This window comes from Rhincodon typus, chromosome 13 (assembly GCF_021869965.1).
Source record: "Rhincodon typus isolate 14 chromosome 13, sRhiTyp1.1, whole genome shotgun sequence".
Taxonomy (NCBI): Eukaryota; Metazoa; Chordata; class Chondrichthyes; order Orectolobiformes; family Rhincodontidae; genus Rhincodon; species Rhincodon typus.
The window spans coordinates 49,404,614-49,428,356 of NC_063344.1; the positions used below are offsets into that span (position 1 = coordinate 49,404,614).

At 38.7% G+C, this 23,743-nt stretch overlaps 1 protein-coding gene across 10 annotated transcripts in view; it reads left to right on the top strand.

The window, feature by feature from the left end:
• Window positions 1-23,743, top strand: part of dock10 (dedicator of cytokinesis 10) — a 332,745-nt gene that overhangs the window by 181,205 nt on the left and 127,797 nt on the right. For all 10 annotated transcript variants that reach the window (XM_048604383.1, XM_048604388.1, XM_048604384.1 and 7 more), the window contains exons 4-9: window positions 1,484-1,566; window positions 2,242-2,314; window positions 3,462-3,587; window positions 5,096-5,230; window positions 20,063-20,258; window positions 20,738-20,814. In XM_048604383.1, the coding sequence (XP_048460340.1) occupies window positions 1,484-1,566; window positions 2,242-2,314; window positions 3,462-3,587; window positions 5,096-5,230; window positions 20,063-20,258; window positions 20,738-20,814 (690 nt within the window). The remainder of the gene's footprint in view (window positions 1-1,483; window positions 1,567-2,241; window positions 2,315-3,461; window positions 3,588-5,095; window positions 5,231-20,062; window positions 20,259-20,737; window positions 20,815-23,743) is intronic.

The window sequence follows — 23,743 nt, forward strand, 5'->3', positions numbered from 1 at the left end:
AACTTTACAATAAAATACCTCTGTACCTTAAATAATGTGTTCAAGCAGCTAATTGATATGATTTAGGTGCTGAATCCTGGTTACATTCGATAGAGGCATATAAAGGGTATTATACGTTCTGACAAAATAAGCTATTCTTTTACTGTTCACAATTGCTTTCATTAAAGCTAGCATGAAATGAATTTTTTGGTAAGACATTGAATAATTAGATTAAAAGAATTAATATCTGAATGGTATATTATGGAAACTGACATTAGAGTAAGGTGTTACAGAGATAGTAGGAACTGCCGATGCTGGAGAATCTGCGATAACAAGGCGTAGAGCTGGATGAACACAGCAGGCCAAGCAGCATCAGAGGAGCAGGAAAGCTGACGTTTCAGGTCTAGACCCTTCTTCAGAAATGGGGTTTGTTTTGTTCAATGTTTCACTCAAGTAATGAGGAGTGTGAAGGCTCTAAATAAAATGTCTCGAGCACATTGTTAATTAAAGAAACTCATTTTGATCTACTTAGATCTCTAATTCTACTAAAGAGCACATACACTCCATAATTATTCATTGAAAACTTGGTTAGCATGGAACACTTTTTAGTGGATCATATCAGTTAGACATTTACCCCTCAGCCTTCAGTTCACACTTTTCTCAAGCACATTGCTAGAAGTGTGAGCTGATAACAATGTAGTTAGAGCATTTCACCATCATGGAATCGTCAATTTCTTGAACTAATAGTATTTAATTATTAAGAATTAAACAGAGGAATGACAGAGAAATGTATATGTCAGATTCACTTAGAAGTGAATCAGTTAAAAAGAAAGATTGCATTAAAAGACACAGAAGAAAGAAACAAATTGAAAGTAAGAAAAAATGTAAAGCCAAAAGTTTAATTTTTTTCATATAATTTATTCCCCGTATCAATGTGACTCAATGGTTCAAATTGTTCACATTTTCTAGGCTGAAGAAATTGATTGCCCTTTAACTTTGTCCCCATTGAAAAGGGATTTGTGCTGTTAATTATGATAATTTTCTGTGGTGAGTTAAATTGGCAATTAATGTACAAATTCAGCTATTTTGTTACGTCGCCTTTATGGTGCTATACAGTTCACAAGCTATCTCTTCTTTAACACAATTTGCAGGATGGTTTACATATTCCCAATGATGAGAGCCATTAAAGTTGGTAATTAAAACAGGAGTGCTGAAATTAATTGCCAGTCTGGCAACATGTGTGGAAAGGAAAATGATAGTTAACATTTCAGGTCACTGATTCTTTTTTGAAGTTCTGATGTATGATTATTGACCTGAAACACTAATATTGATTTTCTGTCTTTGGATACTGAATACTGCCAACATTTTCTTCTGGTTTTCATGTTTCCAGAATCTGCAATATTTTACCTTAGAAGTAAACTCTGAAATTTGGGTTGGAAATACTGGGATTGTAAGGAATTTTGGACATGGTCTTGCAGGCTAAGTTTTTTTCTTGCATTCTCAGGCCTGCAAATACTACAATTCAAATTGGAATACAGTGAACTACAAATATGAAGAATATTCAGGGGATCTTAAACAGTTACCTCGGTAAGTTCTTTTTATAAAGAGGTCTAATTTTAATCTCTGGTCATATTGTCGCATATTTTATCTTGCCTTGGTCCACAACCAGTTTCACTGCTGACCATCTGAATGTCCCTGAATGTCAATTATTTGTTTGTAATTGAGGAATGTTTGGTACCTTAATTGTGCCTTTGTGCAGAAGTGAATAAATTTTTGACTGAAGATGTGTCAATGTTAAAGTATTGTTTGATATAAACTTAGGTGTAGTTGAAAGATACAGTGCCACCAGACAAAATATCATTTCCTTAAAATGGGATGAACATTTCTGTCTATCCTACAGCTTTCCCATTTATTTTGACAACAGAATTCTGCAGGAAGCTGGCACTGATTGATTAGCAGGACAGTTAAAGTGAGGGTATTGTAAGGATGGGGAGAGAATGGGAGTTCAATCCTTTTCCGACCTATTCAACTGGTTAATTCATTTGAGTCAAAAATATGCAGAAATCTAATAATATTATACCAAAATCATGTGTAATTGCCACCATTTAGTACAACAGTACATTCTTAAAAACTTAGTGCAATATTAATTAGATATTATTACTAAGGATCCAAAAGGTTGAGAGAAGTAAAACTGTTTAGAGAGTCTAAATTTATATAGTTAAAAAGATGACTAAGATAACCAGAAATGTGTTTCTTTTGTAGGAAACAGTTTAGACCAGATAAACTGCCTTCACATACATTTGAGATTGACCATGACGATGTTGAGAAAGATGAGGTAGATATACGTGACAAAATCATGAAATATTGTTCAAATGATATAAATCATTATTGTTAATGTATGCCTTGTTGGATTTATTTTTACATTTGGTGAAATGTTGACTGCCAATGTTGTAATTTAACATTTATGTTTGCTTTTCACTTTTGTGATTGCAGATTTGCTCATTGAATCTAAACCTAAACATAAAATTCAGTCTGCAATTAAATCATAATTATCAACAATTAAAATGTAAATAGCAGCACTATGATCAGACAAGACAAAAGAAAGCATTTCCCCTTGGTTAGGAGAAAGTTAATTCATTCGTATTCAGTGAGATTTCTGTTATTACAACTCAAAAGCAATACGACTGGAATGTGTTGCCCAAATGCAATCTTTAATGGCCTGAGAAAGCATAGCAGCAATTTTATTTCATACACAGTCGAGAACAGCATTGCTGAAATGCAACTTTTTTTTTTGGTCACATTTTTTAAGTTGTATTACTTCCTTTCCCCCTTTGGGCACCTTATGTCATTCAGCATGTTTGGGTGATGTTTAACAGTCAGAGTGCAGACTAAACCCCTGACTATTAAATGTCACCCTCAATCAACCCTGTTATAAGAGATATGTGGCATTTCCTTTCTGCCTTTCTAAGGTGCATTGGTGAATTTAGGAATTCACTGTTTGGAAAATTGAGAACGCGGTGTATGAAGCATGAGAACTATAATCCTTTCATAATGGGAAAGTGTCTGTGGTAAATCTTAGAAGCCAGAGGAACATTTGGTACTATGTAAATAATTTGATTTATTAGATTTGTTTATGGTAGAAGAATACTGTTTCAAATTGGCGTTAGTAATTTCAATTGTACAATTTGAAGATGTTTTGCTGTTAATGTGACCTGAACTCAAGTACATATCTAATTATGTCATAATTGTCACATTACTGTGTATTAGGGGATCATTGCACCATCTCTCTAGTAGGTTAATATTAAGTTATCCTGAAGTCATACAGATGTCTATGTCTCACTTGTACATCCTTCAAACTGCGTGAATGCAAGATACAGTACAAACTATTACTATAATTTGCTTGGGAGAGCGGGTGAAGAGAGAGAAAATTTAATTAAGTCAGAAGTAAAACAACAAGGTATTTCAACTTTTATCATTTATAGGACACTACATCTCTATCCTCTTCAAAAGGAGGGGGTGGTGGTGGAGGAGGAATGAGCATTTTCAGGTCTGGCTGGCTTTACAAAGGGAATTTCAATAGCACTGTGAATAACAGCATTACTGTCCGAGTAAGTTGTTCTTTCCTTAATTGATTCCATTAATACAGCAGGATTTGTTTAAAATTTTACAATGCATAACTGTTCAAAGTATTAGAACACAAGCAAACTGAACAAACATTGTTTTCAGCAGCATTAGTTTGCAAATTTTACGTTCCTGAAAAGGTTAAAATGTTCAATATTAGTTCCGGCTAATTTTTGGTTTTGGTGTTTTAGCAAATGTTATGTTGCTTTTCACTCCAAATTGTTGAAAAGTCACGCTGATTCATGTACAAAATACTGCTGGAAATCTAGTATAAAAACAGTTTGATGACCAACATGTCGTTCTAATCTGGGAAATCTAAACCTGAGACTACACACGGGCTGTATGTGAAAATTGTAATCTTTAGCCTCAAACTAGCTTCTGCATCATTCAGAAGTGTATTGTCCACAATTCTGTTTATTTTGCAGAAACATTCATTGCATGTCATGCACCTCCATGTAATAATCCTCCTTTCAGTCTGCTGCTATATCTTTAAGCACAGATTTGTCTCCACTTAATACCTGTATACAGCAATGTCTTGTTCATATACAATCAACAACCAACTTTGTTGTAATGAACCTCAAAGGAGGATGGAGCAGCCTCCACATATCTTTCAACAAGGGCCTCCAGATTCAACAGTCAGTTCAACAATTTCAGGCCATAACCTCTAACCCCATCTTTTGGGACAGAACGTGAGAGTGAAGATTCTGGTTGCCTTTTACACCCCCACTGGATTTATCATTTGTTTCTTTATTGCCCCACTCTTATCCACTTTTGCTTTGTGCCACCACCTTTATAATTTCAACTCTCCTCCCTTCCACCCTAACATTTAACTTCCACATTTTTCTGCTTAAAACCTGTTGCATTTCTAACATTTTACAGTTGTGATGAAAGGTCATTGAACTGAAACATGGAGGATGAGAATGGAAGTGAACTGATCAGCGTATTAGTTTACCAGCACCATCCAGGTCATAGTCTAGTAAGAGTTTGAGACATCCTTCCTGACCTGGCTATACCTGTGGCTATGGGTTGCCTTTTGGAGAGGTGGCCCTTTCGTACTGATGGTCCTGTAGCAGTGGCCATTTTGAATTTCACACCATGTTTTGCGAGCATACCTGAAGATGGAGCTCCCCTCTCTCTTCCTTATCTGCAACAGGAGGCTGCAGCTCCTTCAATACCTTTGACAACCTGCCTGTCATCCTTAAGTGGATGGCAAACGTAACCTCTGGCCATTGATTGGCCAAACAAGACAAAATCAATGCTCAATGACTGCTCTTACCAAAGTGTGGGGTTGAGATCTGCATTTGTCTTTGATATCAGGGCTCGATGTAGAATGGCAAATTTGCTGACTAACTCTAATTCTCTCTCTTTAGATACAGGCTGATCTGCTGAGGTGTTTTTGCATTTTCTGTGTTTAGAGCTGGTAGTTTAATGACCTTGCCTTTGTTCAGATTTTTTTTTATCTGGGTATAATATTAAAATTTACTCTGTTTTGCAGTCCTTTAAAAGGCGATACTTCCAGCTAACACAGTTATCAGATAACTCATACATTATGAACTTTTACAAAGATGAAAAAATCTCGAAAGAACCTAAAGGTTGTATCTTCCTGGACTCCTGTACAGGTGTCCTTCAGGTAAGAGTGTGGTGTCAACTATCTGTGGCACCTTGCAAAATTCAAAGTATTAAAATCTTAAGCTAGTGAGTTCTCTGCTTTTCAATTGTCCTTTTGTTTTTCTATAAGCTTTTTAAGTATTTCTGGTTATTACCTATTTAATCAATTATTACATACTAAAAACTCTGCAGTGGTATTGTTTAAAAGGCATTGCAGTAGGTAACCTGTGAGCATGTCATGTGATATGGGTGGAGAAACGCATTGCTATAGTGCCACTTTCGTTAGAGCTTTGAACAAGGAAATGACTAAAGAAGCTGAGCGAATGATTGACCTCAAAGCAACTTCAGGCCATCACAGCCAAATCTGATCTTACATCAGGCGGAGCTGTGAAATTTCCATCCAAAGTGAAAAGATAAACAATTCTGCTCAAATTATATAAATACAGTTCAATAGAAAATCAGTACAATCACTTAAATAAGCAAAGGCAACCTAGAATTCAGCTCATTTTGTTTTCCTTTTATTCATTCATGCCAGGTAAATATTGCTGGCTGGGTCATTATTTATTGCCCATGCATTGTTGCCATTAAGAAAGTGGTGGTGAGCTGCCTCCTTGAACTGCTGCAGTATATTTAGTCTAGGTTCACCCACAACGGTGTTAGGGAGGGAGTTTCAGAATATAGCTTCAAGACAGAATGGTGAATGACTTGGAGTGGAACTTGTAGATGGTGGTCTTCCCATTATCTGCTGCCTTAGTCCTTTTATGTAGCAATGATTGTGAGTTTTGGAAGATACTGTTTCAGGGGCGTTGGTGACTTTCTCCAGTGCATCTTATAGATGGTACACATTGCTGTGACAGATTGTGCAACAGGTGGAGTGTGTGGATGTGGTGTCAAATCAATGGGCTGCTTTGTCTTGGATGGTGTCAAGCTTCTCGAGTGTTATTGAAATTGCTGTCATCCAGACAAGTGGGGAGTATTCCATCACACTTTTAACTTGTGCTTTGTAGATGGTGTAAATGGGGAGTCAGTCACTTGCTGCAGGATTCCTCTGACCATCTCTTGTATTTATATGGCCAATCCAATTCAATTTCTGGTGAATGGTAACCGCCAGGATGTTCATAACACAGGATTCAACAATGATAATGCCAATGAATGTTAATTGTTGTATTCTATCTGATGAGGATGTTCTTGCCTGGCACCTCTGTGACGCGAATGTTAGTTATCACTTATCAGCCCAAACCTGGATATTGACCATTATTTTAATGCATTTGGACATAGGCTGCTTCAATATCTGAGAAGCTGTGAATGTTGCTAATCACAATACAAAGATAGTGAACATCCCCACTTCTGACTTTATGATGGAGGGAAGTTATAGATGAAGCACCTGAAGATGTTTGGGGCTAGGACACTACACTGAAGAAGATGTTCTGGAACTGAGGAGCTGACCTGGATTTTCCCCTGGCCAGATAGCCATTATTCCAGCATACATTGGATCCTATGGAATCCCCATCATTAACAGCTCTGAAAGAAATGCTTTATTAAATTGAATTTTTCATAAGGCAATTCCACTAAGCCTGGAACCATCTAAAAATCTTCACTTAAATCAGAACTTTGGATATTTCTGATGGAATTATGTAAAATTATTCGGGAAAAGTTATACTGTTAAATCGTAATCTAACTCCTGACTAACTATTAAAGTGACCCCTATACTTACCTCACATGACCTAAACTACATGACCAGCAGCCCATACACACCCTCCATACTACGATCCAATTCCCATGTTGAAACCTGCCTCCCTCTTTCCCCACCCCCCACCTCTCCCAAACATCCCAACCTGACCTGACACCACTAGTCCCCTCTCTACGTGACTGGATGCACCAGAACTGACCTGACCCAATCCTTCCCTACCTGGATCCAACTCAACACTGCTGACCCCTTCCTTCTGCTGGACCCAACTCAATTTCCCAACTCCATCCAACCCCCCCCACCCTGCCCCACCCCACCCCCACCCCCCAACACCAGGGGTACTACCACCACCTCACTTTCCCCTAGCCAGACCTGACTTCTTCCACCGACTGCATTACTTACCTTGTCACCTTGTACCTTGGCACTCTATCCAGTTGGCTCCATGCCCCATACACCATTATGTGAGATTGCCATTCCTCAGAAAATCCAGAGCCATATTTCATAACAGACAAGGGAATTATGGATAAGGGTGCAGACAGGAAAGTGGATCTGCGACTGCAACTAGATAAATTATTTTGTTATTATATGACAGAACAAACTCAAAGGGCCAAATAGCCCACTCTTGCTTCTCGCAAAGGAATAGGCTCTTTGCCCACCATGTCTGTGCTGACCATAATGTCATTCTAAAGTAATCCCAATTGCCTGCACATGGTCCATATCTCTCTATTCCCTGCCTGTTTATGTGCCTGTATAAACGTTTTTAAACTTTACTAATGCATCTGCTTCTACCATCCCCACTGGCAGTGCGTTCCAGGCACCTACCACCCTCTGTGTAAAAAGGTTTCCTCGCACATCTCCCTTAAATCTATGCCTCAAATTCAACTCTTTGGTCTATATTTGGACCAAGGCTATAATGAGGACAGGGACATACTGGACCTGGCAGAGCTTAAGCTGCGCATTTGTGACATGGTTACTGCTGTATACGTGTTGCTTAATTGCGCTGCTGTGCCCCTTCCATCATTTTGTTGATGATTGAGAGAAGGCTGATGGGTGATAATTGGTTAGATTGGATATGTTCTGCTTGTTTGGGTAGGACATAATGGGCAAGCTTCCACATTGTCAGGTAGATGTTGGTGTTATTGTCCTTTAATGTAACTGCACATTAACTTATAACAAGCTCATGCCCACTGCATTGTGTTAGCATTAAAGGCCAGTATTCAGAGTTGTTTTTGAGCTCTTAGCTTTTGTTTTTGAAATTGTAGGTCAGCTTATGCTAATGCCATTCATTTGCAATTGAAATCATGCATTCCACTGTAAACTTTTCCATGGATGTAAAGTTATAGGAAACAGGGTTTGATACAGCAAATATTTGGATTGCCGTTCATTAATGCAGTAACCCCAAAAACATGGCATTTATCTTCTAACATGTGGGCTGGCTGAACAAGCTGTGACAAACCAAACATACAGAAGGCCACAATGGAAAAATAACATTTACAGTATAACCACAATTTACCACAATTTAGGCCAAGCACATTTGCCTATAGCTCTCATTTCAACCACACTACAGAGGTGAAAATAAAGCTGCTTCAAACAATAGTTTCTGTTTCCTATTAGAATTTTTTTGTTACATTTTGTATTTTTCTTATGTGCTTGGAAATATCCAGAAGTAAAATAATTATTTGTTTTTTTGAATATGCTGCAATGCATAAGTGTCCAATGTTTATCTCTAAAACATTATAAGTAGGAACAAAGGTTTTGTAGCTGCAACAAAAAATCAGAAATACCAAGGCCGTCATCTTTCATGGCATGCCTTACTGGAAATGAAATGAGAACAAATTATTTTCGTTAATTTGTTCCAGTAAATATCATAGCTTTTAGGCTGAATTTTCATATTAGAGGTGGGATCATCTGGTGGGATTAATCCTAACGTTGCAATCATGCCTCTGTCTACAGATTGCTGGCTGGTGAGATTTCCAGAAGTCCAAGCCCGAAGTGGCCAGACTGATGTCTTCTGAAGCAATCGTTAGCTCATCCATATACAATGTCTAAAGTTTGACCTCTTGACCACTTTAAGCCTTCACCTCCGCTACCTTTCACGCCATCCAACTCCTCTCCCTCATTGTCCTCATCCACCACTTGAACATTGTCTACTTCATGAACAGAACACAGCAGCACTTTCCCTTAAAGACAGTAAAAACTCTGCACAAACTGACAGCACAAACAATGGCAAGCGGTTCTAAAATGATTATGTTGCTGGATTGTAGCCAAGAGCCCATAAAACTTTCTGAGTAAATAAGGCTTTAGAACTGTGATCTCAATTGATTTCTATACTGAAAGAAATGGGAAATAATTAAACAACTCGCATTATCATATAAGGCCACACTTCCAATAATGCAAAATGTACTCTATCATTTTCTGTATTAGATGCAAATGAGTCTCACTAATTTAGAGATATTTATACATTTTTGAGATTGATTTTTTTTTTACTTACCCGCTTGCCGGTTGATACAAGTAACAGTTTGACAAACACTTTGAGTAAGGTCATTTTTCAGTCACATGGTTGAACATAGATACAACTGATGATCAGGCATTTAATGGTGAGGTAAAAAAGAGAGAAATTCATTTTCACTTACCTTTTTAAGCTCTTCTCATATCCAATCCATGTTCATACTACCATGTAGCTGATGTAAAACCCAACAGCTAATGAATGCCTGGCACTTCCATGAAATATCAAGGCCTTACCCGTGTTACGTTCTCAATAAGTCCACAATGTTATTGGTTGTCTTCAGACCGCATTTAAGATGGAAATGAAGGAATTGCATTGTTGTAGGTTTTTTTATAAACACTGTCATGACTAGTCCTTGGATGACCTTCCCTAACTTGTTATGGTTCCAACCAGAAAATAAAATACTTAAGCTTCTGATGAGGAGGAATGAACTGGCTCCTCTTCTTTATGTACCTGCTCACTAGATTCACTGCAGCAAGGTTAATTTGAAAAGGATCCCTTCCATTGTGAATACTTATATCCCAGACCGGAAGAATGGAAGTCTTAAAAGAAGACAATTTAACCAGACCTTTCTGAATTAACGAAAGATTGTGTTTATTAATAAATAAATGTGAGAAGAAATAATAATACAGCACACATACGCATTAAAAATGAGCAGTGAGTCCAAAAAAAAAACTTTGAAGATATGCAGAGATAGTAGGAACTGCCAATGCTGGAGTCTGAGATAACAATGTGTGGAGCTGGATGAACACAGCAGGCCAGGCAGCATCAGAGGAGCAGGAAAGCTGACATTTTGAGTAGATATACAGTCAATCTCTGGGTTGTTTATGATGAGTAGAGAGTGGAATATTGATAGTTAAGCAGTTGATTTTGAAATTCTTGGCTTTTCAGGTTAGCTAAAATTCTTGTGTGCTGTTTCCTTTTCACCTGACTAGCAAATTAACTTTCTGCATTCAGAGCAAGGGAGTATATTACCTGCAATGTAGTGCTGACTAGTGAATGGCTCTTTAACTGTAACTTTTGCCGCACACAGAGATTGAACCCAGGCTAGCATACATGAGTATTATGGCCTACCAGCAAACTCAGATCTTGGTTGACACTCACTTATAACCCCAGATATTTACCTTCCTTGACTGCAGTCTTTTCACCTATCACAATCATAGTTTGAGATACTCACAGGAGTTTACAGTTCAGTTTGTAGTACATCTCTCCTTTAGAAGCTTCTTAAACACCTTAAAGTGTAACTTCCCAGAACTCTGCTCCAGATAACCATTCAATTTGCATCAGCGATCATCTGCTGCCTCTCTTTAAAAAAGTCACATTGTAATTGAAGTTCATTGTGATCATAGGTTTGGGAAAGTCACTCTTGATTATGACAGCACACACAGTATTATAGCTTTAGTATAGTAACAGAAAGTCTGCACCATGCACAGGTACACACTGATCTTGCAAAAATAAACATTCAATCAAAACAAAATCTCAACTTATTACAGATAAACTTTTGTTTGAAAGAAACATGATCCTGGATCGTCAATGACACAGTCTTGCTATATTGCTGAATAATATGACATTTCTGTCCCCAGTCTACCCATCTTTTGATGTGCATTTAGACCCCTCATCTGTAGTAGCAACAAAAAAAATACAAAGAACTGGGAGAGCACCCACCTACCTTCCCCAGCCCCACCCCTCCTCTCTCTATTTATTTCAGAGCTCCCTTCCCCCTCCCCTATTTCTGAAGAAGGGTCCCAACCGAAACGTCAACTTTCCTGCTCCTCTGATGCTGCCTGGCCTGCTGTGCTCCTCCAGCTCCACACTGTGTTATATCTCATAGAACTGGGAATGCTGGAAATATAAAACAAAAAACAGAAACTTGAAAGGTCTGGCAGCATCTGTGGAGAGAAAGCAGAGTTAACATTTTGGGTCCAGTGACCCTTCTTCAGATCATCAGCTCTATTCCCATGTTGGAAACATGGCTGTAGTGTTTCAGAGGTGTGATGGCAGCCCTTGCAAAACCTGCAATGTCTTACTGCTCCACTGTGATGTGAAGAATCGGGAGATATTTATGAGATAGTTATGGCCGAGCAAAATGACTGTGACTCATCAGAAATCCATTAATGATCTATTTCATGCCCAAGGAGACTACAATGTGGAAAGCAATTGTCTTCTGATGCACTCAGCAAGAAGCAAATGAGACAATTCATTAATATTGTATGCCATTGAAGCAACAAGTAACCACATGCAATTTTGCTGAAATAGGAAATCAAAGCATAAATAATCAAAGGTTGTATTTCTAGCCGATTATACTAAACAGCAGTGAAGGAAAGACAGAAGCTGTCAGACTTTTCCAAGTTAGCATGATTACTGTTGCCTTCAGGGCCTAGAGCTATTGTATGCGTACCACACCAAAATGGCCAGAGAATGTTGCCACTGTACAGGCGGATAACCCTAAATATATGTTTTTGTTCTCTGCTGGAACTAACAGCCAATCAGGGGCTTTAAGCTGCTATCATGGATACAGGAACTTATGTCGCTGTTGTGATTGTAATGAAGTCAGCCAGGTGGACCTCCTAGAATATGAGCTCCCTGATTGTGGCTGTTAACCTGTTCCAATCAGGGAGCTCTGGCTGACAGGTAAGAACAGGAGCGTCAGACATTCTGTTCACTCAGAGTTGGCTCTGAGGGAGCTGGATCAGTGTCAAAGACTCTCCACGTGTAAGTAAAGGATGACTTGGTGATGGGATATCGGTCTCTGTGGTGTTATTTCAACTGTCAATAAACTTTAGTGTTTCTCCATTCTTTATAAACCAGAGAGTACACAAATGTTCCCTTAAAACAGTGATGAACCCCTGAAAGTTCCCAGGACTTTGGGAATCCCAATCTAACCAAGACATAAGTATTGTATTTGACGCCATAGCTGGAAAATGTAACATTGATTTTGGCTTCCACTCATCAATAAATCTGCATGGAGTTGGTGTTTCTATGTGATTCCTATGCACGTCAGCAAAACTCAGGTGTTGCCAAACTGAAAGCTGATACATGCAAGCAGCATGCACATCCTAATTTGCTCTCAGTCATGCATCAGTGGTGGCAAGTACCGTTTAATGTCCGAAAGCATACAAGAAAGAATTATGTGAAATTAAATGCAGAGTGACATGTGCAATTCAGAACTACACTACCACAACAGGGAGATAAAGTGCTTGTGAAATGTGATGGTCATGTTCGAAAGCAAACAATCCCATACAATCCAGCCATTTCCTGTGACCAACATGAAATGGTTAATGATCACTCCTAAGCACAGCAGCAAATCATCACACAAAACATATTATTCCTCAGAATGCTGAAAACACCATTCATTGGCATTGAATCCAAATTGACCTCAACCTCTCACATAAAGAACATGAGTTAAATGACACCACACCTGATGTCAGATAATGAGACAAAATGCCCAGCATACATCAGTGGGTTATGTTTCAAAGTGGATTATTTTCAGTTATTTAAGAAATCTTTCTCCTCATTAACGATGTGCTTTGCCATAAACGAAGTAACTTAAAAAGTTTGCATCTGTAATTGTGTTGCTGGTAGAATGGAATGTTCAAGTAATATTTAATGTTTACAGTTTTGGAAACTAGCAATGGAAACATGCCAATCTTTTTCTGTACTAAGAAGAGATGAGATGTAATGTATTGAGAATGGTATTATATGTTTTGTCCACTCAAGGGTATCATACATACACTGACTGGCACAGAAAGAAAAGAAATTAGGAGGGCAAAGAGGGGCCCAAAATATCTTTGCCAGATAGGATTGAGGAAAATCCCAAGGCATTTTATAAGCATGCGAAGAGTAAGAGAATTACCAGTAAAATAATGTACCCTATTTGAGATCAATGGAGCAATCTGTGCATGGAGCCAGAGAACATGGGTGAGGTCTTAAATGAATATTCCTCATCCCTATTCAGAAAGGAGACAGACAGTGTTGCTGGGGCTTTCAGTTAGCTGGTGAGGCCCTAGACCAGGTTAAGATTAGTAATGAGGAGGAGGTATTAGATGTTTTAGAGTCCATAAATCCCACGCCTGATGAGGTGTATCCCAGATTGCAGTAAGGGAGAAGATTTCTGGGACCCTGTTGGTGATATTAATATTTTGCTGGGCACGGTGAAGTGCCAGATAACTGCAGGATAGGTAATGTGGTTCCCTCGTTCAAGAAGGGCAGCAACAGTAGGCCAGGTAATTACAGACCAGTTAGTCTGACGTCAGTGGTAGGTAAATTATTGGAAAAAATTCTGAAGGACAGGATTAAGCAATACTTGGAAAGGCAGGAATTGATCAGGGATAGTCAGCAAAGATTTGTTAGTTGGAGATCCTGTCTGACTAATTTAATTGAGTTTTTTTTGAACAATAACTAAATATATTGATGAGAATAATGTAGTTGATGTGGTTTACATGGACTTCAGTAAGACCTTTGACAAATCCCACACGGAAGCCTGGTCCATAAGGTAAGAACTCATGGGATCCAAGGCAAGTAGGCAAGCTGCCTTTCAAATAGGAGGCAAAGGGTGATTGTGGAGGGGAGATAGCAGGAACTGCAGATGCTGGAGAATCCGAGACAACAAGATGTAGAGCTGGATGAACACAGCAGGTTCTGCTCCTATGATGCTGCTTGGCCTGCTGTGTTCATCCAGCTCTGCACCGTGATTGTGGAGGGTTGTTTTTGTAATTGGAAGCCTGTGACCAGTGGTGTAGCACAGGGTTCAGTGCTACAACCGTTGTTGTTTATTATGTACATTAATGACTTGGATGTGAATGTAAAATGTATAATTGGTAAGTTTGCAGATATCATGAAAATTAGTGGTTTTATTGATAGTGAGGAGGATCGTCTCAGGCTACAGTCCAATATTGATGAGTTGGTAAATTGGGCAGAGCAATAGCGGATAGATTTTAATCCCATTAAGTGCAAGATGGTACATTTTAAGGAAGCCTAATAAGGAAGAATATACACAATAAATGATAAGTTCCTAGAGGGTACTGAGAAACAAAGAGACCTTGGTGTACAAGTCCATAGATCCTTGCAGGTCTCAGCATTGGTAGACAGGGTGGTGAAGAAGGCGTATGGGATATTTGCCTACATTAGCCAGGACATAGAATATAAGAGCAAGATAGTCTTCTACAACTATATGAAACATTAGTTAGGCCACAGATAGAATACTATGTACAATTCTAGTCACTACTCTATTGGAAGGATAGGATTCCATTGGAGAGGATGCAAAGGAGATTCACCAAGATGTTGCCTGCAATGAAAAGTCTCAGTTATGGGGAGAAAGTGAATAGGCTAGCTTTATTTTCCTTGGAGAAGAGGAGGCTGAGTGAGGGTCTGATTGAGGTATACAAAATTTTGAGAGGCACAGACAGGGTAGCTCATGAGAATCTTATCCCCATGATAGACATGTCTAAGACCAGAGGGTACAAGTTTAGGTGAGGAGTAAGTGGTTTAGAGGCGATCAGAGGAATTTTTTTTCACGTAGAGGATGGTAGAAAATGAAATGCGCTGCCTGAGAGGGTGGTGGAGTCGAGTGCTGTCACAACATTTAAGAAGTATCTGGATGAGTACCTAAAATGCCGGGGCACTATAGGCAATGGACCAAATGCAGGTAAATGGAATTAATGTAGTTTGGTATTTGTTGATCAGCACAGACATGGTGGGTGAAAGGGCCTGTTTCTGTGCTGTATGACTCTAAAGCCAAGAAATAAATAAAAAGAATCCAAGGTGGAATATTACGGTCCTCTCCCGATCCAGGTAGGGCTCATGAAATGCAGCATGTAGCAATTATTAGGGGTAGTAGAGGCACAGGCTGGCCACTTAAGCACTTCATTCTTCTCTCACTGCTATGTTGCTGATGGCAGGTCTGTGCCAAATGGGAGGCTGGGAAGCTTTTATTGAGTAGGCTGGTGTCGGGCAAGGGGAATATCTACTTTGGGATCCCCTACACCCACTGGAGGCACAATCTCTATTAGGTCATACTCTTCCTCCAACGTTCCCCATCATTGGCCTCTCAAACCTGGCTCCCTACCCCTTTTATCACATTGACAGAGTCAGCCAACCTGATCCTTTACTACTCTGGGCCTACCTTCAGTTTACCCTCCATGATCACCTCCCCTTCAGGGATTGCATGTAGTCCCATTTGCATTTCCAACACAGGAGACTGTTAAGTTACCTTTGTGTCACCTTTTTGTTTTAACTGCACTACTCTATTCCCTGTATTAAATCTCATCTGCCTTCTCTGCTGCAGTAGAAGTTGGTCCAGGTTTTCTGGCCACTCCTCCCAATTATGGTTTCCCCAATCCTGGCATCATGCTAGTAAATATGAACTCAGAATCATAGAATCCTTACAGTGTGGAAACAGGCCCTTCAGCCCAACAAATCCACACCGACACAAAGAGCATCCCACCCAGACCTGTCCCCCTAATCCATACATCCCTGAACACTATGGGCAATTTAGCATGGCCATTCCACCTAACATGCACATCTTTGGACTGCGGGAGGAAACCAGAGCACCCGGAAGAAACCACGCAGACACAGGGAGAACGGGCAAACTCCACACAGACAGTCGCCCGAGGGTGGAATCGAACCTGGGTCCCTGGCGCTGTGAGGCAGCAGTGCTAACCACTGAGCCACTGTGCCACCCGTTCTCCATTGTCTATAGAAATAATCTAATATGGAGCATCCAAAATGTTCATAGTTTTCTCCAACTGCTGCTAACCAAATGAACCAACCCATAATTAATCAAGTACTTCGATTTATAACACTCAAAGACCTATTGGCTTTTTAAAGGATTAATCTAACTGCATTTGGACTTTATGGGAATGGTGTATTCAAACCCCTGGACCTCCCTGCTTATCATCATGCCTCAGTATCTTTCTCTTATTTGCACTCACATTCCTATTTTCTCAAAAATGTGTTCCCTACAGTTTTTCATGTTCTGTGACTCTGCTGAATCTTTGCCCATTTTGCTAACAATTCTCTTGTTTTGAGGACTTTTGCACCTTTTAAAATCTTCCTTGGTGTTAAATCATCTAATTGTCCTGAAAATAAAAGTGAATTGAGTACTGTCTCATAAACAATACCGCTACCGTCCATGTGGCAAAATTAAAACATTGTCTTTAATTTTACATCGATAATTTGAAGATGGTTTTCGATATGTATTGCTTTATTGCCATATCTGATGTTCAAATTGTTTAAAAAGTTATTCATATGGTCGCCAATGCCACATGGAGGTATTCTTCTTTCCCTATTCCAAGTTCATGACACTTTTTACGCTGTAGCTGTGCTTCTCATGCACTTCCCTACACCCATTTCATTTCACCAGTCATGGTTTCTGTCTGCTTGCCTCCAAAGAACTGGGCACTGTTGCAAAAGGACAGGAAATCCTGACAAAGTTAAAATATGAGTTGAGGTTCCACTGATGGTATGAAATTTCGTTAATTCAATTCTGTCAAACAGGAAGAACAAGAATGGCATTGAGTTTAGAACTGGGAATCAAGGTGATGTTGGAGAAAATGTTTTTTGTCTGCAGTGCAGTCAAGTAGACCCAACTAGGCAAATAGAAGGCAATGACTATCCACTTGACTCACTGCTATTTGGTCAGTATGCAAGATTGTTGTATCATATAGGACAAAATACAAATCTTACATTACAGACTTACGGACAACAGCACAATAACTGTGGTTAGCTTTCTTAAACTGGCACAGATGGTGGAAACAAAATCATGGCTGGACAAATGTTCAAATTAAAATTGACACTTTATAATGTATATGAAACAATCTGAGCAAAAACGGACTGGGATATTAATTTTTTTTTTCTGAAGAAGGGTCCCAACCCGAAACGTCAGCTTTCCTGCTCCTCTGATGCTGCCTGGCCTGCTGTGTTCCTCCAGCTCCACACTGTGTTATCTCTGACTCCAGCATCGGCAGTTCTTACCATCTCTGGGATATTAAGTATTGTTACAAGTCGTTCCAGTCACTTTCAACTTTGAAAAAGTGAATCAGACATCTATCAAGATTAGCTTTTAATACCACTTGACACATGAGAAAGATTCTAACAGAAATGAGAACAACATTAGAGAAATTATAGTTTGGATCAATCTGATTTTTAATTGGACACAATTTGTAGAGTGGATGGAATTTTCTAAAGACATTTGTAAAGGGCATTAACCAGAAATACTTTAAGCAAGCTTAATCTGCTTTCTAATAGAAATGAGTCCACAGCGGAACATTTCATTATGGCTGAGAAAACATGGGAACTCTGATTTTGCTTTTGGATTGTTGAATTATCAGGAAATTGGTTAGTCAGGAAATTCATGCTGCAACTGGACTCTGGTTTCTGGTACTCTCATTTGTAGAATAAGCTTTTTTTAAAAATATACCCTTACTGTCATTCTCTACAAGATCCATTGAAGAAAAGAATATCTAGCTATAATGATCTGTAAAACATGTATTTAAAAGAGTATCTTCTGGATTGGATAATCAGATCCAGTTCATATTTGTCAGATACCTCTCTTGCCCTTCTCCTTGTGTGAACATTTCCCAATGCCATGAAGAAGTATTGTAGCTGTGGATCTTCTCTGCAGTATCACCATCATTTAATATGTCATGTGATGACTGCATCAGTTGCTATTTGAAGTGCACTTACTTCAGTGTGTAACAGAATTTTTTTTCCTGTCAAATGTTACTGTTAACAGAATTGTAGAATGTTTGTTAGAGGTTAAATGGAATCTAAACATGAAAGATTTATTCTCCAGCCTGTAACATTCCCTGAAGTGACATAACAGTTGAAATCGCTTTTTATGTTAATATTACATGTATTCACATTGCAAGCTATGTAATGCACTTTCTGTTATTAATGCTAAAGTAATAGTGCTTTGCATAAAACGATTGGATATTGATCTTCACGCTCTGTCTAACTCCAAATGTTGAGGGAAGAATACCCTTCAAGTGGAGGGGATTGGAGATGCATTCCTGTATTTCTATAAGTACTTGAATTTATCAGCAGTCACACTTTCTGAGACAGGTGCTGACTCCCCAGATGCTTGGGAATTCTGTCTGCAGCCATTTTAGGTTCAGTAATAGGATCAAAATAGTGGAACTCCTTACTTTAACACTGTTATGACCACACCCTGGATGAGGTTTCCCAGTTCAGGATGGTTCCACGAGATACCCAAATAGTTAAAGTGAGAAGGAATAAACCAGCTCTCCTCCTTTATTCACCCAACTTCTCTGTTGGTTGCAACAAGGTCAGTTTGAAAAAGGATCCCTTCACATTTTACAAGACTCAAATGAACTTATGTTTTAAAAGGAGCCAGCTTAACCAGCTTTCCTTAATTAACAAAGAGTGAGTTTAGTAATTCCTGAATATGAAAAGAAATAGTAATGGAACACACATATACACAGGTTAGAAATGAGAGGTGAGTTAGAAAAGATAAAAGTTTTTGAGAAAAACAGATATTCGGACCAATCGCTGAATTGTTCACAAACAGTGGATTGTTAAACATTGTGGCCCTTGCAGTGGAGTTGCTGTCATCATTGATATTGTTAGGTGTACAGTAAACTTCACAATCCTTAGTTTGTGTATTAGTTTAGATTCAGTGGTTCTGATGCCATTTAACCGTGATTAAATTCCAGCAATCAGAGTGAGAGAAAATCCTTTCTTTCCTTTTTAAATGGCCTGCAGCCTTCGGAGTTAGAGAGGATCTTTACCTGCGACATAGTCCCAAGACGTGCAGGTTAGGTGGATGAGCTATGCTAAATTGCCCTGTAGTGTTGAGGGAATTGGGTGAGCAATGGTAAATGTGGAGTGGGTGGGGGCTGAGTCTGGGTGGGATACTCTTCGGCAGTTCAGTGCAAATCAATGGGCCAAATGGCCTCTTCCTGCACTGTTGAGATTCTGTGATTCTAGCGGATAGTTCTTTGATTGTGACCTTCACAGCATGTTAACACCCGAACTCAGCTTGGGATGTACAAGTGCATACAGTCCTACTAGTCTACTTCAGTAGAGGTGAAATTGGCCTTTAACCCATATCCTTACATATTCCTGGGGGGTAAAACAGACTGGTTATAAGAGATGGCTTTCTGCCAAGAGAAAAGAGATAGTCAGCCACCTTGTTATCTCTTCATGTTCAGTCTTTCCTTGTTTGGAACTTTTCCTGACAAGTTACAAATGTGACATTTCATGGGTTTCACACAGGTCTTCAGCAGATAGTCAATTAAAATAAATCCAGATTTTCTGCTTTTACAACAACACATTTTGGAGTTAAAAGTTTTACAAAAAGTTTATAATTGCTTTGGGATTCTGATCCGTCATAACAATAGTATTGCAGGAGTGTCTTCAACAAAAGGTCTGCAACAGTTCAAGAAGCAGGCCCACTACAACTTCCTCAAAGGTAAGTAGTGACTGGCAATAAACATAGAGATGCCTCTGTCACAAGAAAGAACTAAATTATTCTAGCACAGCATTCTATCCAAGCAGAAGATCTCAATTGCTGAAACAACTTAGTCCAATGTAAAGTTTATTAACAAAAACATTCTGTTTGCTTGTCTTTGCCATTTAATGCTAACATGTTTGATCAAAATGATCAGCTTGTGCATTCTTTCTCACTTTTTTGAAATTTCCAGAACAGTAAACTTCGTCGATATGCCTTTGAGTTGCAAATGAACAATGTGACATACTTTGTGCTGGCAGCCGATAGTGAGCAGGATATGGATGATTGGATTTCCATCTTGAACCGAATCCTCCAGATCAATCCAGAAGGATCTATTCAGGAAAGAAAAAGTGTGGACCTCACAGATGTCAAACATGATGAAACTCTGGGTAAGTTGGTGCACTATGTGCAGCATTACACATGTCCAAAGTGAGGATGTATAATTTCAGTTCTTTTTAAAAACACATAGCTTTAAAATTTATAATGTACAATTATTTTGCTTGATGATCAAAAGTTATGAATAATTAGTTTAAAATTAAACAAAAGCAAGTAAGTACTTACTTTATTTCAAAATGCAGAACCATATTAAGGTAATCCACTCTACTTTGAAATTAGGAGTGAGCTAATTTTATAAAAATTGTTGACTGATACATTTAATCTCATATTCATGCTCCAAATATAGATACCTTTAAATGTGTACTTTAATGATCAGTTTCTCTTTCATTCTATTTGTAATTTCTTTATAAAATGTATTAACTGATTATGCATATGTTTTAGTGTAGTTCAGCAAAAATAAGTTGAAGTTTGCTAAACTGATTAAGTCAATACATGACACAGACCATGTTTGATTGACTTCATTATTCCACAGAGGATGAAGTGACAGATGTTGGCTCAAATGATGTAATTGATTCTACAGAGGACGCCATCCATCCAGAATTAGCAAAGGTAAAGTTAATTTGGGACAACGCTTGATTTTTCTGACCTCCAATTACTGAATTGACAAATCACACTAAATCCACTAATAGGCAAGGATCAAATAATAAAAACTGAACATTTTACACACAAAAATAATGATTACTTTAGTGCAGAGAAAAATACATTGAATTGGATCTGGTTACCGAATTGAGATTTGAAGATGCAATTTTTTGCAATCAGAACTAGGTGCGACCTTTGATGTCCTATGGCAAAACTGGGCACCAGCTGTGTATTTTTAACAGCCATTCATGGGTCCAGAATTCAAATCCAGCCATGCAAGTTTGGATGATTTTTTTTTAAGAAAAAGATTTTTATTAGTGCTCCAAAGCTGTATGTGTAATAGATGAGATGATTTTTTTGTCATGTATTCTATTACAGTTAACATAATTAATTCCACAGAGAAGAGTCTTAAAACTGCCCTCTTTATACAATGAATATATATTTAGGTACAATATAGTGATGAGCTTTAATTTTGGATCATTATTATCCCATTGGATAGGGAGCTCTACCTTGCCTTGTCAGAATTTGAGCATTTATTAGCCAATTTATGGTGTCAAAATGAATATCTTTAAGGTTTCCGTGGTCAGTTATTTACATGGACACCTTCTTCTCTGCTAGGAACTGAGTCCACAAGAAGTTCAGAGGTGCCGGAATTTTATTCACAGTTATGTTCATTGCAACTTGACTTTAAGACCATAAGACCATAAGACAAAGGAGCAGAAATTAGGCCATTCAGCCCATCGAGTCTGCTCTGCCCATTCAATCAAGGCTGATAAGTTTCTCAACCACATTCTCCTGCTTTCTCCCCATAACCCTTGATCCCCTTGACAATCAAGAACCTATCTATCTCTGTCTTAAATATACTCAATGACCTAAGCTTGACAGTCTTCTGTGTCAGTGAATTTCATTGATTCACTGCTCTCTGGCTGAAGAAGTTTCTCCTTATCTCCAATCTAAAAGGTCTTCCGTTTATTCTAAGGCTGTGCCCTCGGGTCCTAGTCTCTCCTACCAATGGAAACATCTTCCCAACATCCACTTTTCCAGGCCATTCAGCATTCTGTAAGTTTCAATTAGACCCCCTCTTATCTTTCTAAGCTCCATTGAGTATAGACCCAGAGTCCTCAAACATTCCTCATATATTAAGCTTTTTATTCCTGGGACCATTCCTGTGAACTTCCTCTGAACCCGCTCCAGGGCCAGTACATCCTTCCTGAGATATGAGGCCTAAAACTACATACAATAGTCTAAATGTGGCCTGACCAGAGACTTATAGAGCCTCAGAAGTACATCCCTGCTTTTATATTCAAGTTCTCTCAAAATAAATGCCAAAGTTGCATTTGCCTTCCTAATTACCGACTCAACCTGCAAGTTTACCTTGAGAGAATCCTCAACGAGAACTCCTAAGTCTCTTTGTATTTCAGAACTTCTGAATTTTCTCCCCATTTAGAGACTAGTCCATGCTTCTGTTCTTCTTACCAAAGTGCATGACCTCACACTTCCCCATGTTGTACTCCATCTGCCACTTCTTTGCCCACTCTCCTAACCTGTCCAAATCCGTCTGCAGCCTCCCCACCTCCTCAATACTATGTATCCCTTGACCTATCTTCGTGCAATCTTTTGCAGTAACTTACAAAACCTTTCCCAGAATCTGGATACACCCTCAAAAATAGCCAAAACACCCCCTCATCGTGATTAACATGATCACATTTGAGACTGACTGTTAATAATGCTTTTTTGCAAGCTTTTGTTGAGGTTCTAAAAATTAAGCATATTTTAGGAACTTTTGAACATGTGTCTTAAATTTGCTAAGCAACTAACTATTATATGCCAGTATAATGGTAAATGTTCTGTATAGGCTTTTAAAATCATTTTCAATAATTTAAAATCAAGATACTTGCAGGTGGTGAGCAAGACAATTAAAGACCATCAAAATTGTATTTTTTGTAACAAGCATTTACATACTGCATTAAGTTACTACTCTTAACTATACCAAGAAACAATATCAATGCAGAATCTTTTTTAACAGTCATCAAGTTAAATAGTGCTATTTAATTGGAAAATTGGTGTATGGCAATATGTAAATTAATTTAAACATCAACCCAAGGAAAAGAAATTTAGAAAATAAGCAAACGTCTGGGCAAAATTTAGATCCAGAACATTCAAAGTCTTTCTCCAAAAATGTTTTAGGGGGCCAACAAAGGTTCTGAATATTTCCTGGGCTCCATCCCATCAGTGGAGCAGAGCAGATCTCAAGTAAAGCTTTGAAACTGTGCCAAGTTGCTTAACTGCAGTTTAAAAATTTGGTCTATGTAGGACACAATCCTGGGTCACATGTAACGTTCCACAACATCTTCCCACAGCCATCTTTACATGCAATTTTTTTTATAACCATTCCTAATTGCCCTTTGAAAAGGTGAGATAAGCTGCCTTCTTGAAGCACTGCAGTTCATTTCTTATCGGTATACCCATCATGTTGTCTGGAAGGGAGTGCCAACTTTTTGAACCAGTAACAGCACAATGGTTCAAAGTCAGATAGTGTGAGGGTTGGAGGCGAACTTGCAGGTGGTGCTGTTACCATACAGCTGCTGCTTTTGCCCTTGGAGGTGCCAGAGGCCCTGTGTTTGAAAAGTTCTGTTAAAGGAGTCTTGGAAAATAGCTACAGCACAATTTGTTGATGTTACACACAGTTGCTGCTGTCATGCATTAATGGACTAAGCAAATATTTAAGGTAGTGCATGGAATGATCTTTTCTAGATAGTGTCAAACTTCTTGAGTTTTGCTGGATCTACACACCTTCAGAGAGTGGAGACACTCACATTCCTGATATGTACCTTGTAGATAGTGAACAGCCTTTAGAACAGTCAGGACGTGAGTTACTCATTGCAGAACACTCAGCCTC